General features: G+C 37.8%; 1 protein-coding gene across 1 annotated transcript in view; it reads left to right on the forward strand.

Annotated features, from left to right (window-relative positions):
- The window catches only part of MYO3B (myosin IIIB), a gene marked incomplete at both ends in the record, with an annotated part of 269,873 nt that overhangs the window by 182,791 nt on the left and 70,399 nt on the right, over nt 1-16,683 (forward strand). Inside the window, 5 exons of the mRNA XM_081339995.1 lie at nt 24-101; nt 495-700; nt 9,443-9,554; nt 12,204-12,366; nt 14,189-14,269. Coding sequence (XP_081196121.1) covers nt 24-101; nt 495-700; nt 9,443-9,554; nt 12,204-12,366; nt 14,189-14,269 — 640 coding nt within the window. The remainder of the gene's footprint in view (nt 1-23; nt 102-494; nt 701-9,442; nt 9,555-12,203; nt 12,367-14,188; nt 14,270-16,683) is intronic.

Here is a 16,683-nt window from a genome sequence, read left to right on the forward strand (position 1 = left end):
ACTTCTCTGATTTTTATTTCCAGATTGACACCATGGAAATTATGAGGCATCCTGAGGAAACCACCAACATGAAGAGACAAACTGTGGCTTCCTATTTCAGGGTAGGGAATTTAAATTGCACTACTATAATTTCACTGCTTTCCCAACATCTCATTTAAGTAATATTTGCAGTATGCCTGGCACTGTGCTGAACATACATAAGCCCTGCCAGAAGGAATTCCTTGAGGTGGACGAGGCAGGGATGAATGAACATGTCAGCAAATGGCTAATTATTTTAGTAAAATTGAGGAGTGACAGAGGTCAAAGGAAAACTCTAAAGGTAAGGCTTAACTGGGTAAGAAGAAAGCAGATTTTAAAAAGGGATTCAAACATATTTATGAGTCTATTATATCTTGTTAGAATATAATAGGTAGGAAAAGGATGCCTAGATTTTTATTCCCTTCAAAGAAAATAGTGCTCTTGTGCTATATTTTATCATGCTTTACTTTCCTTAGTATTCTCTGATGGATCTGTTATCTAAAATGGTGATTGGGCAACCTCACTTTGTTCGCTGTATTAAGCCCAATGATGACCGAGAGGCATTGAAATTTTCTCAAGAGAGAGTCTTAGTGCAGCTACGCTATACTGGCATTTTAGAGACCGTCAACATACGTCAGCAAGGATATTCTCATCGCATTCATTTTGATGAGTTTGTAAAAAGGTAAGCTATTCATGCTTTATACTGAAGAATTACCTTTAAAAATGTCTTTTAGTAGGATTGGAGGCTAAATTGTTCAGAGCCAGTTCACCAATTCCTAGATTATAGTAATTCGGAAAACTGACAGGGATAGAATTATGTGGCTATGGTACCATATGTATCATAGTTATATGGCTGCCCATCCCACAAAAAATGTGAATTGGGGCAGCAGATATGCAGTTAAGAGAAGATAACATTTTAAAAAATATTTTCTTCCTCTTTTACAATGTTAAAAAGTTATAGTTTTAGAAGGTTTGATTAAAAAACAAAAGAAAAAAATCTAAGGTATCTTAGATGTCTCCTAAGGTATCCAATACACTAAGGAAAGTGCTTTGTTGATTTGGATATAATTAAAGATTAAAAGTGCATATTTAACATTCTTTAAAACCTTAACTCATTAATATGACAGGATATTGCAACTACTTGTTCCAATTTTCATGCAAATAACTGGCATCTATCTTGATAATACACTTCAACCAATCGTTTAACCACAAACTTGAAGACCTATTTAATTACCAAGGGCAGACAAAGTCAGGCAGATAGTGTCATCTGCAGACAGTTCGATGGGTCAGAAGATAGATAATTGAATGACTCCTCAAGAGACATTCAGTGATAATGATCTAGAGGCCATCCAACAGTACAATAATATATTTACAGACCAACTATAAGCCTCAGTACATTGGCTGGTAAAGGTTAGTATGAGGTGGAAGAAGCATCTCTTTGGCAACAGGAATTCTTCCAGCTCACAGGTAACGCTATTTAGGTTTAGAAATAATACCTTCATCAGTTGATGTTCCCAAGACATAACATTACAGGTTTGAGGCATACTGTGGATAGTTCTGGACCTTTCAGTTCTAAAGATTTTTGGATTTCTGAGAAAAATTGGGGTCAAGTCTCCAGTTACATTAGTAGCTCTAACATGCTTAGTTTCCTTCCATTGAATACCAGATTTTTTTTTTTACTAAATAAAAAATAAAAGCAGCAGCAAATTGCTAGGGAAAAATAGACATTCCCACCCACTTGTTCTTACACGGCTCTTTTTACATTTCAACTGGGTGGATTCATTTAGATATACTTGTAGCACATAGACCAAATTTATGGTATATGCATACATGTGAATAGTCATAATTTGACATTCTGTCTGCTGCTCATGATAGCATATATGATTTATGTACGACAATTTTGGGGTTAGCCTAAAGGATAGTAGCTGGGTCATAGTTATCCAATGGGCTTCTGGTTGAGTTAGACTTAAAAACAGGTAATTTTTTATTCCATTTTGACATGACATTCATTTTAACTCTTGCTATTGAGTTAACCAGCTATTGAAATCTATTTTATTCTATTGCTATTTAATGTCTGTGACCTGTTTTTAATTTTAAATAATTGTGTATTTTATTTTATTTTATTTTATTTTTCCTTTAGAATATGTGAAATATACACACGGAATCATTTCTATGATTTACAATCATTTTTATGTTGAATTTTACTTCTGTTACATATGCTTAGGTGTAAGGAATATATAAAAACATTTCAGAAAAACAGGCCCAGACACTAAATGCAATGGCACTTCATCCTTTTTTGTTAAATAGGCAAGTATAAATAAGAGTTTTGAAATGTCAGTAAAACTAAGGATATCAAAGATTTTTCTAAGCCAATGACTTTATATTTTGATCCATTTTTGTAACTTACCAACAAAATAAATGAAACATTTTCCCCTTGATGTTACTTAATGAATAAGCACATTTCTTATGAATAGGCAAACTCCTTAACTCTAGTAGCTGCTGTTTTGTAAACTCTTAGCAGGAAAGATGAGTACAGAGTACTCAGAGACAGGAAATAGACAGGCGGAGGTAAATAAAAGCTAAACTTTTGTTTGATGCTTTGCCTGTCTGGTTTTTATGTGTTAGGGGGCTATTTTATGTGGCAAGCCTGGAACTTACTTTAGAAACACAAACTTTAATTGCTACAAATTCTGTTAGCCAGTTATCCTCAAAATCCTTAGAATAAAATTAAACTTGTATTTGGGCTCAACCTTGGAACTTCCTTTCAGTGGCATGTGTCAGTCTTGGAGAGTTTGGTTTTTCCAAAGACATGGTATACCTGAGCATATTTGAGTATAGTTTACATAATGACTAAGTACCTGAAAAGTTTGTGTAATGGTTAAGGCATCAGACTTAAAACTGGTAGACTGTAAGTTCTAGTCTCGCCTTAGACACAAAGGCAGACGGGTGACTTTGAGTTAGTCTCCTTCTCTCAGTCTTAGGAAGGAAGCAAATTAGGAAAACCACTTCTAAAAAAACTTTCAGGGACTTGCCAGGCAGTCTCCAAGAATTGAACAGAAGAAAAAAAAAACCTTGAGATTTAACATTATCTTAAGACTTCCTAGTCATCCAGTTAGACTTCTTGTTCCCTGGACTTGCCTTACTGTTTGATGGAACAAGATGACCGTTGCAGGCAACAAGTGTTGTGAGACAACAAAAAGCTACAAGATGTTGCGAGTAGGGCTGCAAGTGTGTTGTGATCTTCTCCATACCCTTAAACTTATCTGACAACTTCAAGTCTGGTAGAAGATACCACCCATAGATTTGAAGCAAGAGTCGACTGGCATGACAATCAGCAACCTTAAATCAGAGTCTTTTGGGACAGTGGAGATGGGCAGTATAAAAAATTAACAAATAAATGAATAAAATCCTTAAATGGAACAGGAAATTTACTGGCTTCTCTTTCGTCTCAGACCGCAGAGTGTCTTGGACTGAGCAAACTTTTCCCCTTTATCCATGATAAAGCATCAAAGAAGAAAATCTGAAAGATCAGTTCCATGAATTTGTAAATTAGACATGTGAATCAGAAACCATTCATTTTGGTTTGATGTTTTGATCTATAACCAGTTTTTTCTAAACCACTTAGCATAATGTATGTAAATATAGTGCCATACAATTGCATTATGCAAAATAATAGGGAACAGCTCAGAGAAATCAGAACATACAGTTACATGGAGAGTCCTGTGACATCTTAAAGACTTTTAAAATTTATTATAGCTACATTTGTCTGTATTGGAATTGATTTAAAATGTATGCAGTTATGGTCTACTGTCCAGAATGTTCCAGCAAAAAGTTCTTGGTCAGCCTACCATAGTTCTTCTTGTACGTCTGCTGAGGAATTCCCCTCTCTATGTTAACTGCCAGAAATTTGCTGCAGAAACACAGTAGGGGAGGATGTATTGCCTTTATTTATTTATTTATTTATTTTATTTTATTTTATTTGTTTGTTTTTATATACCGCCCTTCTCCCGAGGGACTCGGGGCGGTGTACATTATTTATTCAATTTATATAGCTGCACATTCACACACACCGGGCAGCTTGTAATGTGTACACTTTGAGAGGAAGCAACTCAACAGGAAAAAATGACAATGAAGGTTATCTAATCTAATCTAATTAGTATATTGTGTCACTTTTGGATATTGAATGTCTATCATTATTATAAAGGGCCATCAATTTGAAATTTGGAAAGGTAGCAACAAGTTTGAGAGACACTATTTTCTAAAGAATATAATAAATCCTGTCAATCTTTTTAAGTGAGGACTAGGTAGCTTAAATGTTCTTTTGGAGTCATTAACATGAATATAACTGAGCAATGAACAATGGTCACATAGTTTTTGTTTAATGTTGTTAGACAAGAATAATGAAGATAAGTTGTGGCCCATATTTTACAGTTCATTATTTGTAGCAGTTCCTAAGGCATTATTCTCAAAGAAAGGATTGTTACATCTTTTTTCTAAATGCACTTACCATATTAAAGAATAAAACCCATTGAAAGCCGTGCCACTTACCTTTGCATAAATCCATGTAGGATGGCGGATTAAATCATCTATTCCTAACCTTGTTCAACATAATTTATTTATTTTTTCTACAGGGGTAATGTATGTTCAGCTAAATATGAAAATAGCCTTCCTTCCTTCTTTCCTTCCTTCCTTCCTTCCTTCCTTCCTTCCTTCCTTCCTTCCTTCCTTCCTGCCTTCCTGCCTTCCTGCCTTCCTGCCTTCCTGCCTTCTTGCCTTCCTTCTTTTTTCCAATGCACAAATATTATTTTGTAAATGGAAACACCAACTACAGAAAATGAAAACATTTTTTGCACCAGCATCATATTTTCAGAAGCAGTTTGTTATGCATTAGATCCCTATTTCTTGTTTCATTTTGGTGAAAATGGAAATAGAAGCACTTAGATTTGCATTCCTCCCTTTATTTGTTAATGCTAATGAAACTCATACAAGTGCATCAGGACAAGTCCCACAGCTTTGATCTCGGCTTAAATTTCCCTGGCTTGTGAAATCTCTCAGAAGGGCCATTTATTATAGAACTGAGTGCATATCTTCTGCTGAATTACACTATTCATATGCAAGCAAGTATGTTAAGAGAACATTTACATGATGACAGGTCCATGCAATGTGCTGGGGGAGGGGGGCAAGAAGCAGTGCTATGGGAGGCTGCTGAAGATTCAAGATTTGTGGAGTAGGATAAAGTGATGGGGAAAACACATGGCATACCATCCTTAGTTGTGGGAGTGTTAATAATTATATAATATCAACATGACCTTTTACAAAGGATAAAATAAATACTGTTATTTATTCTACTTCCTTGTATCAAAGCAAACTTGTATTGTGCTTTTTAATGTAACTATTATTTCTTCATAAATGTATTTATTTAATTAAATAGTAAAAAATAAAATGAAGAACTTAGGGCATCTGTAATATAATCATTGAGCACTGAATGATGACTCTTCAAATAGGAAGGGTATACATCTTATTTTAGGGACGCGGTGGCTCAATGGGTTAGGATGCTGAGCTTGTCGATCAGGTGGTCGGCAGTTTGGCGGGTCGAATCCCAAGTGCCGCGTAACAGAGTGAGCGCCTGTTACTCGTCCCAGCTTTTGCCAACCTAGCAGTTTGAAAGCACGTAAAAATGCAAGTAGAAAAATAGGACCACTACGGTGGGAAGGTAACAGCGTTCCGTGCGCCTTTGGCGTCTAGTCATGCCGGCCACATGACCACGGAGACGTCCTCGGACAAGCGCTGGCTCTTCGGCTTTGAAACGGAGATGAGCACCGGCCCCTAGAGTTGGAAACGACTAGCATGCATGTGTGGGGGAACCTTTACCTTTACCTTACATCTTATTTTACAGAAGAAGATGTTTAGTACGAAGGACTGTCAGAAAACTGGTTTCTTTGGGAAAAACACTTGGTCCAAGTCTGATTTAATCTCTAAGATTAAATTAAAGATTAAAGAACCAAAGCCTTAATTTTGTCTGAACAGCATTTGAACAATAGTCTGAACTGGTACACTGCTCAGGTGATCAGTGTCATGGAATTTATACTACTGCATAATTTTTCTAAAAGTGTATCTATGCATATAAAGTACCAAATGCATATATTATTAAAATGTTCCTTTATCATACTTCTTTAGATATAGGAATTTGGACTTTTTAAGAGGATCCCTGTTTCATAAGGATCTTGCTCTTTACTTACTCATTTTTGCTAACTTTCGATAGGATATCATATTACATACTGTAGCTATGTTTTTGCAATCCAAATATCTTGATTTAGTGAATGTTATCTAGAAGCTGGGAAAATGTTTGGCTTCTATAGACCTACTGCTCTTGTTTTATTAAATACACTTCTTAATTGTGAAATAATTGCTGCCATAATCACAATTTTATTTATTAGTGTGTGTGTGTGTGTGTGTGTGTGTGTCAATATTACAAAAAGCAGGTTTCACAAGATTAAAAGGGTGGAAATGAAAAGAATATATATATATATAAGTATCTAAGACAGGGGTCCCTAACCTCCAGGCTGCTGCCCACTACTGGGCCTTCAGCCATTCAGAATTGGGCCACAGAATGGCGAGCGAGTGCTTGCATGCACACATCCATCCTCACTTGTATGAGCAGCAGGCAAGCATGTGCATGTGTGCTCCATTTGCGTGGGCAGCAGGGGCACGTGCCTGCTGCTTGTGCGAATGGAGCGCTCATCCATAAGCACTTGTTCACTGCTCATGCAGAACCATTCCTCTATTCCCTGCTGATCTGCAAAGCCAGAAAATTTGGGGAACTCTGATCTAAGGAACAGATTAAAATCAATTTTACATGATAATTTAAAAGTCTGGGATAATATAGGTGCCCCAAAAGCAAACCAAGCCAGTTTTTCCAAGGACAGCTTTCTAGACATTTGATAAGGTCTTCTTGCTAGTTACTGACTGCCAAATTTGTTTTAAAGGAGGAGGAATAAGGCAGATAGAGAAAATCTTAAATGTACTTAATATATGAATATGTACACATAAAATTATATTTTAGCTGTCCAGGATCATAGTATAGTATCATGATTTTAAAAATATGGTTTATTTTGAAGCACATTCTTAAGATATGTATAATTAAGGAATATTACTTTATTCTGGCCATCTGGTGGCCTTTAGGATGGGAAATGTAATGTATTTGGTGGTGATGTAAAGCTTCTCCAACACACTTGAGATCTGAATAATATCCTTATTAATAAGGAATATAAAATATGTTTGATAAAAAATCTATATATACCTTATTCCCAGTAAATGCATGTACAGTACATGCATGTGTGCGAGAGAGAGAGTGTGTGGCTATGATTTCTGGAAGATTGTGTGAGTCATGTTTTAATAAACATGCAAATTGTCAGTAATATTCTCTTTCTCAATCTTTTTCCAAAACTATCCACCCTATTACTGTTCCTTTAAAACCGTATATAAAACATTTTGCTTTCACACCGGGAATTACCAGGTTTTCTTTTGTTTTGTTTTTTTAGTTTCATGTTACTTTGTAGCAAACATTCTAATCCTATAATAGTGTCTTTGAGACATCCAGTGATTAGTAAATCACTTTCAGTTTGATTATTCTTCCACCAAAGAACGTATCACATGGATTATGGTATGATGCACAAGACAGAATGGTATCTTTAGAAAGAGACACACAATTGGTTGCTGCAAAAAAAAAAAGTGTTTCAAAGTTTTGTAAACTCAAAAATAATGAAGAGCTTATGGCATGCTCAAGCATAATACAAGTACTCTTCGACCTTCCACCATAACGGAGCCTGCCCATTATGGTCGTAATTCATGGCAGTCATTAAGCAAGCTGTCCAAGTGATCACCTTGCTTAATGACCATAATCCCTGCTTTCACTCTTGCATCATTAAGCAGAGCATGGAGTGCCTCAGGGGTGATAGAAGCCCTGGAAGGCCTGGCACAGAGCCAGGCCCACATTGCAACTACCTCCCCAACTCACAGGTGGCCCGCCTGGGCTTCCCAGGGCCACTCCCACTCTCTGAGGAACCAGTGCTCTGCTTCCACCCTGCTGCCCCCCCCCCGCATGACTGAGGCCTGTTTCTTGCCCTGCTGGGGCCTTGCAAGTCTTGGGCCCACACCCTCCTCCCCAACCCACGTCATGGCTGGATCCACTTCTCCTTTGAAAAGCAGGCGAGCCACCATTCCGTCTTTCTACATGGAGGCCATGTGGCACCGTACCTGCAGCAGGCCCCATTTTGGGACCAGTCACAATTCAACTATACTGTACTATACAGGGAGGCCGAAGGGTGGATTGGCTGGCTCTCCTGCCGAGGGCAGAATCTTTTTTGCCTTTGATTGCATTCTTGCTCTCTCCTCTGCTTCCCTTCCCTCACCAATAACTTCTGTGTAATGAAGATGGATGTGGAAGTCATTTTTTGCTGTAAACTAATTGTAGTCTTGACACACACTGAGTGAATCTGGGCTCAGTTATCTTTCAGTGTCACCAATCTGCTCTAAAACAAAAAAGCAATAGTACCTGAAATATTGATGTATCAATGCTTTAAATGAACATCAGCTTTAAGGCTGGTGAAGAAAGAATGTTATTAAGTAACTTGGGGCACCCCCATTAAATTTAGCAAGTTAATGCTCCCAACATTACCTTAGAATTTATCAAGATTTTAAACACATGCTTTTTTAAGGGGGGGGGGGAACCTTGCCCTTAGCTTTTAATGTCTCCAATAGAATTTCAAAATAAATGAAATTGATTGGAATCCTGAAATTAGTTAAGCCTAAATACGTCTCATATGCCAAACATATATAATGGCATTCTGCTGTTTTAAACAGACATAAATCACTTTTACAAAGTCAAGGGAAGTGAATGAAGATGAGTTGGCTGTGAAGATACATTTTAAGTTTTATTGGTGTGGTAAGGTTTAGATTTAATAGGAGCACTGACCCTTTCTAATCCAATTAAAATGCCCCATCCCAAAAGGCTTATCAACCTGCCTGGTTTTTTGATGGCTCTTACCGTAGACGTATTCCATTTGGCAGGTTATTTTGTGGCACGGGGACATACGTTTGGATACTGTACTTACACAATATAGTGAGAGCCAGTTTGGTGTAGCCGTTACAGTATGAGGATAAAAACCAGGAGTACATGAATCCTAGTCCTGCTTTTGAGTAAGTCGGCTAGATGACCTTGGGCCAGTCACTTTTTCTCAACCCTAGGAAGGAGTCAATGACTAACCATTTCTGAAATACCTTGCCAAGAAAACTGCAGGAACTAGTCCAGGCAATTGCTCTGATTCATGAACTCCCAATCCATAATATTTGCAGGATTTTCTGTGCCATAGTAAACAATTTGCTTTTTGAGATTTGATCTTGGTTATCTTTTATATTTCTGTAGATATTATTACATTGCTTTCAAAGCACATGAGAACCCTTCTCCAAGCAAAGAAAACTGCATTGCTATTCTTCAAAAGGTCAAGTTAGACAAGTGGGCTCTTGGGAAAACAAAGGTAAGATAAATTCCATTCCAAATCTCTTTGAGCAGAAGATGCAATCATAATGAAAGTCCTGTAATATTTAGCAGTGTTGGACAAGGTATTCAAACTAATGTTATTTTTAAAAACCATTTTTTACAACCTATGTCTAAAAGCTGTACTTCTTGCAGTATAGTCCCTTCACTTAAAAGGCATGGGATATTGCTTTTCAAAAGACATGGACATATACCCTCACAAGAAAATGGAATTGTATATTGTGGTCCTTTGACATTCTTGAGGATATGCCAGTCCTGAAGAATTTCCTTCCTTTTTATGTGAGAAACACTTGAGAAAAAATAGACTTTCTGGGATGCTAACCTTTGAAATAAGGGACATTCTCAGATGCAATTAGCCGTGTGCCATAAGGGCCATTGCTATAAACAAGAGCCAATTGGTAGACCTGTTTATATCTCAGCAGAATTTAATGTTATATATCTAAGAGTTCATTCTCATAATCTGCTTGCTCTGCATGGATGCTCCACCTATCCTGTGATGAAGACGTGTCCTCATGGCATCACCTCTATCTCATCATAAAATGGCTGCTAAAACAGTGTGGTCTTAGATGTTTTTGTGTAGAATGATGTTTGCATCTGGTATTGATATAAAACATTCAATATTCTAATGAAAATATTTACGATCAAACACTATATGTACATTTATTTTAAAGAGACATTTCTTTAAATTCATATTTTTACATGAATGTGAAAAACTGCATCAGGTAGCAGCATTTGTACGGTGAAGTTAAATGACTAAAAGAAAGGACAAAAGTGAAATTTTGAAAAATAAATAAATCTTTAGACAGCTTTCTGAAAAATAAGGACTGTTCTTTATAATAAAGGACATGTAGTCACTATATCTAAGAGATGAAAATTCTATGTAGTCCAGCATCTCTTTTCCCAGGTACATTTGGGGAATCAATGAAGGGGAACAAATGGCACCAGGTGTTTCTCTTCCACCTTCCCCCAAGCAATGAATGTCCATGGATATGCTACCTTTGGACATTGAGCTCCATTTGACATTCATGACCAATAATAGTACAGTGGCACTTGTAAAAATGATTTAAGTTTGTGACTTTCCACATTCCTTGAAGCTTAGGCAAGAGGTTTCAAATAACCTTAAAGCATCCTGAAGTAATTCCAGCCTATGACTATTGCCTTTCCTATTTGAATTTCATGATCTTGTTTTGTTTTGTTTTGTTCTGAAATGATATATGCCTACCTTGGATCTTCTGAGCATAAGTGTTGAATTCATTTCAATTTTTTAAAGCTTTGCAGTCTCTGCCCAAAGTATTGCATTATGTACTATGATAGACCCTGGGCATCAAATCAACCTACATGCAAATGTCTATGCTACATCCTTATTATGAATAGCCTAAAGATATTTTTCCATGAAGAATTACCTCAGTGGCAATTTGACTGACAAAATGATTTTATATAAAGAGAAGTGTCTCCTTTCCCATTCCACTTGCTTTCTGGATTGGGATCTGAACTCAGATTTGATATTGATTGATTTACTATGTACCATCAAGTCACCTAGCAACCACATAGATCACGGGTGTCAAACTTGATTGCGTCACGTGACGTATTACAATGTTTCTTGCCTTTACGGAGCTGGGGTGGGCGTGGCCTGCGTGTGACACATCCGGCCCATGGCCTGCCAGTTTGACACCCCTGACTTAGATAGATTTTCTCCAAGACATCTATCTCTAACTTATTCTTTCAAGTTTCCCACTGCTGTAGTCATTGCCATTGTAACTGAGGCCTTGTTGCTGGTCATCCCTCTTCTTTTTCTTTCCACCTTTCCCAGCATTACAGATTTTTCCAGAGAGTTAGGTCTTTGCATAATGTGTCCAAAGTAGAATAATTGGAGCATGGTCATTTGTTCCTCAGGTGAGAATTATGGGTTGATTGGTTCAATAATTCATTGGTTTGTTTTCTTGACTGTCCTCAGAATTCTTAAGGGATGCTTAAATTAGAGTCTTCTTTAATACGAAAGTTCAAAGTCATAAATACTGTTCCTATACTGCTTCTTTCAAGGTCAATTTTTGCTTCTATAAAGTGTCATAGGAAATACTATGGCTTGCATTTTTGACCTTAGAAAGACTAAATAATAATAATTCCGCTATACACATGTGCGTGCACGCACACAAACACACAGAACATATTGGTCAATTCAAGTCATCTAACCCTTCCATCTTCTATTTTCCCCACAACAACCCTGTGAGATGGGTTGGGCTGAAAGACAGTAACTGCCCCTAAGTCACCCAGCCATCTTTTATGCCTAAAGCAGGACTTGAAGTCATAGTCACCTGCTTTCTAGGCCAGCACTTATACCATTACACCACACTGATTCTCATCTATTTCATCTTATGCATTTTGGGGACATGGGCACTAGGTTTGCCAAACACAGTTCTGAGCTGAGCTAAGGAACAACATATTTTCCATTAGAAAGAACAGTTACTATTTGTTTGCAAAATGCTTCACTATGTTGCTTGGAAACCTGCCATCATTTTGATAAATTAGACTAATCCTCCTCTTCTTATCACTCTACAGTGTAGACCTATCTTTGTGAATTAATTTGGTCTACTGATCTATCAGATAATGTGATGTTGTTGTTTTGTTTAAGGTTTTCCTGAAATACTATCATGTTGAACAACTGAACTTGTATCTGCGTGAAGTTATAGGCAGGGTGGTAATAATGCAGGCTTATACCAAAGGCTGGCTTGGAGCGAAAAGGTACAAAAAACTCAAACAGAAAAGAACCAACAGCGCTATTACCATTCAGTCAGGTAAATATTCTGGATTTTCTATATCACCGAGGATCCCAGAGTTTCAAACTGTTAAATTGCAAATAAAGTGTCTCTTTGTTTTTTTAATACAGGTAGTCCTCCATTTACAACCGGTCACTAGGCAACCAGTTGAAATTACAGTGAACCCTGAAACAGTACTTACAGCCTGGATTTGAAGTTCCAATGGCCAGTTTTCCTCCCCCTGCAATCATGTGACCACATTTTGGATGCCCAGCAACTGGCCCACATTTACGGCCATTTGCTGTGTCCTGTGGTGACATGAATACTGTGTCCAGTTCTGGCTGCTACAAAACAGAAAAAGTTGTTGAGACCTGGAAAGTGTGCCAAGAGCAACAAAGTTGATAAAGGGTGTGATGGCTAAATTATATGACAAATGGTTGAGGGTTCTAGGTATGACTCTAGCCTAATGAAGAGAAGGATCAAAGGTGACAGGACACAGTAACTGTCTTTCATAACTTCAGGGGCTGCCACAAGGAAGAGAAAATAGACTTATTCTTTAGGACACCAGAGGGCAGGACAAAAAGTAAAGGGTGGAAGCTTGTCAAAGAGAGATGCAATCTAGAAGTAAGGAAAAAAAATAATCAGTGGAATAGCCTTCTGGGGTTATAGATGCTACATCACTGGAGGTTTTCAAAAACAGACCAAACAACCATTTGACTGGGAGAGTATAAGACTCCTGTCTTGAGCAGGGGGTTAGAATAGAAGACCTCCAAGGTCCCTTCCAGCCCAATGATTCTATGACTCTATGAATACAATTTAAAGGTCGTGAAATTGAGTGTAGTTATGTGATGACCCATTTAGCTATCGTCCTGACTTACAACCATAATTGTGGGTTCGATTGTGTTTGAATGTCAAGGACAACCTGTAGACTACAATCTACAACCTTTCTTCTGGAACTTTGGAAATGGATAGTAGGAGAGTCAGGCATCCTTTCAGCCTGGTGTTAGGCCAGTTGGCTGTGATCTATAGGTCACCTGTTGGAAAGCCTGCTCATAAGCTTCCTGTTCAGTGCGTGGATGTAATGCTTTTTCCTTCAGATAAACTGTTTGGAAACCAAACATTCCTTTTTTGAATATATTTATGGTGCTAGAATGCTATAATCTTTGGGAACAAATGTTTATGAATATTTTTCATTCTGTCAACACTACATCTGATTGTAAGGGCAGTTCAGATAGACATAGGGCATATTGCAGATTCCTTGGGGTAGACGTACAGTGCAGGGTATCTAAATAGACTACTATCAGTAATGGTATCCATCTGTCTTATCCTTTGACCTCTCTCTCTCTCTCTCTCTCTCTCTCTCTCTCTCTCTCTCTCTCTCTCTCTCTCTCTCTCTATATATATATATATATATATATATATATATATATATATATATATATATATATATATATATATATATATATATATATATATTCCTGATATTGAAATGGCTTGGCATTTGTAGGAAGACAGAGCTAGTAACCATTTAGCTGCCGCCTCTTCTCTACTTATTCAGCAATTCAGCTTTATTGCTGCAATGTTTGATTTATTCTAAGTACAGTTATATTCAGCAACTGATTGCTACACTTGCTTATTTCTCTGCTGTCAGGGCCAAGCCTAATGACAGAACATGCCATACAAAAAGTCCATAGTTACAGGAAAGGAGCTTCTGAGACAGATTCTGATCATTCAACAGGCTGCTCCTCTGGGATAGTGCCTGGATGGGAATGGGGTACAGATCAAACTATGGCACATTTCTCATTCTATAGCCTTTCCTTTAAGCCGGTATAATTCACAACACATGACTTTGTATTTTTAGCCTGGAGAGGATATGATACTCGTAGGAAGTTCAAGGATATAAAGAACAAAAGAATTGATGCTGCTATTCATATTCAAGCAGGTAATTAAAACAATATTTTCACAGCTGACACCTATTTTACTGTGGGTGATTTCCCACGTCAGGGCTTGTGTCTGATAGGAATAATGTGCAGCCCAGACAAAAGGCTCTTAAGTTATGATCTGTTCAGACGACTGCTTTCACTCTAGTTGACATGCAGTGGATTCGGACAGCCAAGGAAACTGCTTAGTCTGACCACCGTTTCCAGAGCCAGTTTATAATATAAAATCTATGTTTAATTACACTGATGACCCAAAATGTTGTCCAGTACCAACATACTATAATGAATCCTGTGTCGAATTGGAGGAATATGATAAATATTTAGAATACAGATAGTCCTCAACTTATAACCATTTGTTTAGGGACTGTTGGAAGTTACAGCAGCACTGAAAAAAGTGACTCACAACCAGTCCTTGCACTTATAACCATTGCAGTATCCGCACAGTCGCAAGACCAACATTTGGGTGTTTCACAATTGACATTGTTTTTAGTATGGTTACAGCATCCTGGGGTCATGTGATTGGCATTAGTGATCTTCCAAGCTAGCTTTCAACATGCAAAGTCAATGAGAGAAGCAGGATTCACTTTAATATCTGCCTTGATTCACTTAATAACCATGGCAAAACTCACGTAACAACTGCCTTGTTTAGCAATAGAAATTTTGATCCCAGTAGTGGCATTAGTCCCGGACTACCTGTACTCTGTGCTGCATAGGATTCTCATTCTCTTATATGTTTTCTGCCGTTAAAAAAATAAAAACTGTAATGTAAAACTTCATGTAGATTTAATATAAATTTTAAAAGAAACATCACGGAGCTGTGGTGCAATCTGGAATCCTTTGCATTATTGCCTTGTCCATGTGATTCTAGCTAGGGCCAAAAGATCTGAGCAATAGAATTCTAGGCAATCATTAGAGAGTTTTCTGGATAGCTTTGCTGCTATTTAGTGATCATTCAGAGTTTTGCAGCCCAAACTGGATAGCTTTTCCCTCATGGTTCCAAAAGAAAATGTTGAAATTCAGTCTCCAGCCACCCAAAGCTTGGCACTCATATTCTGGTGCTTCACCTCTGTTCCATTCAGGCTATTCTGGAGCAAGAATAATATTTTTTATGACTATTAATATGAACATAATTAAATCAGGAGAATCCCACTGCTTTGTGACAGAAAACAAGAAAACAAGTCCAGGCACCGTTTAGTAAAAGAATATGAGCGTTCATTTTTTAGGCTGAGCCATAACTGAGCTGATGTTTTGCCTGCAGAAGATTTGGGCTTCAACCCCAGAATGCCCAGTTAAAAGTATCTAGTACTATGGGCTCTGCAAGTGTTTTATCTGAGATTCTGGAGGTTTCTTGCCCATGAAAATACAAATGATCTGGATGAACACGTAGCCTGAGCTAATAAAAAGCCATTTCCTAATTTGAACTATTGGTATGAGAAAGAGAGCCAGCAACTTTGAACAGAGAAATCTTGCTTTGAACCTGGTGATAAAAAAAATGTCTGGAAGGATTAAACTAAGCATTAGCCAAATTGTAGGAGGTGATATGGGGGAAATCAACTTGGGAAATGGATGGAGAACCAAAATATGCTGAAGGAGGCAAAGTGCTTAATCCTTCCCCTCACGGCTGCCTTTTTTACTCCAAAATGTCTTCCCAGCTGCTCTTATTTGCATAAGGAGGTTCAGCCTTTTTTCCCTTTGCAAGCAGTTGTTTGATACAGCAGGTGGAGGGAGTGAGATTAGGAAGAAATAAGAGGTTAGGAAAGGGTTACGCACTTTGGGCTTTATTATTTTTTTTCATCCTAAGGGCTTTGCAGCCCTGCAGCCTTAAGCTGCTTGACTCCTGTGGGTAAACTGGCTAGAAACAAAGCCAGCTTCAGAAACCCCTTTTCTGAATTCAATTCCTTCCTCTACTTTGGCTTCAGCGGTGGCCAGATGTTTAGATTGCATGTAATACAGCTGCCAACTGGTAGATTCCTCTGCTTCTTTACTCCTCCTATCCATGCCAGAAAAGCAAACACCAATCACTTTCTTTTTTGCGGGTACATCTTTGATGACATGTCCTTTCCGTTGATAGACCTTTTGTATGAACACTTTCTGATGACTCTAGATTCGAACCATTCTTCCTGTGGCTTTGGCTGCAAAGGAAAACTGGAAAAAAAAATCTTGTCAGTTTCGCTTGGTCACTTTTAATGTGTATTGGAAAAAGGTTGGGGAGCTTTTCTTCTTGATGGCTGGGACCCTTTGAGGACATGATGTGTTCCTATCTATAAAACGTGGTCAGAGACCCATACTTGCACTGGGACAAGTGGTCACATGGTTCAGCCCTAAATTACTCCCTCTAGAATTTTTTTCTCTTTAAAAATAGATACAAGGGTTTTTTCCGACCCTGTTCAGGTCATATTTTGTCAAATCCTATTTC

This window comes from Vipera berus (genome assembly GCF_964194415.1).
Source record: "Vipera berus genome assembly, chromosome: 1".
Taxonomy (NCBI): Eukaryota; Metazoa; Chordata; class Lepidosauria; order Squamata; family Viperidae; genus Vipera; species Vipera berus.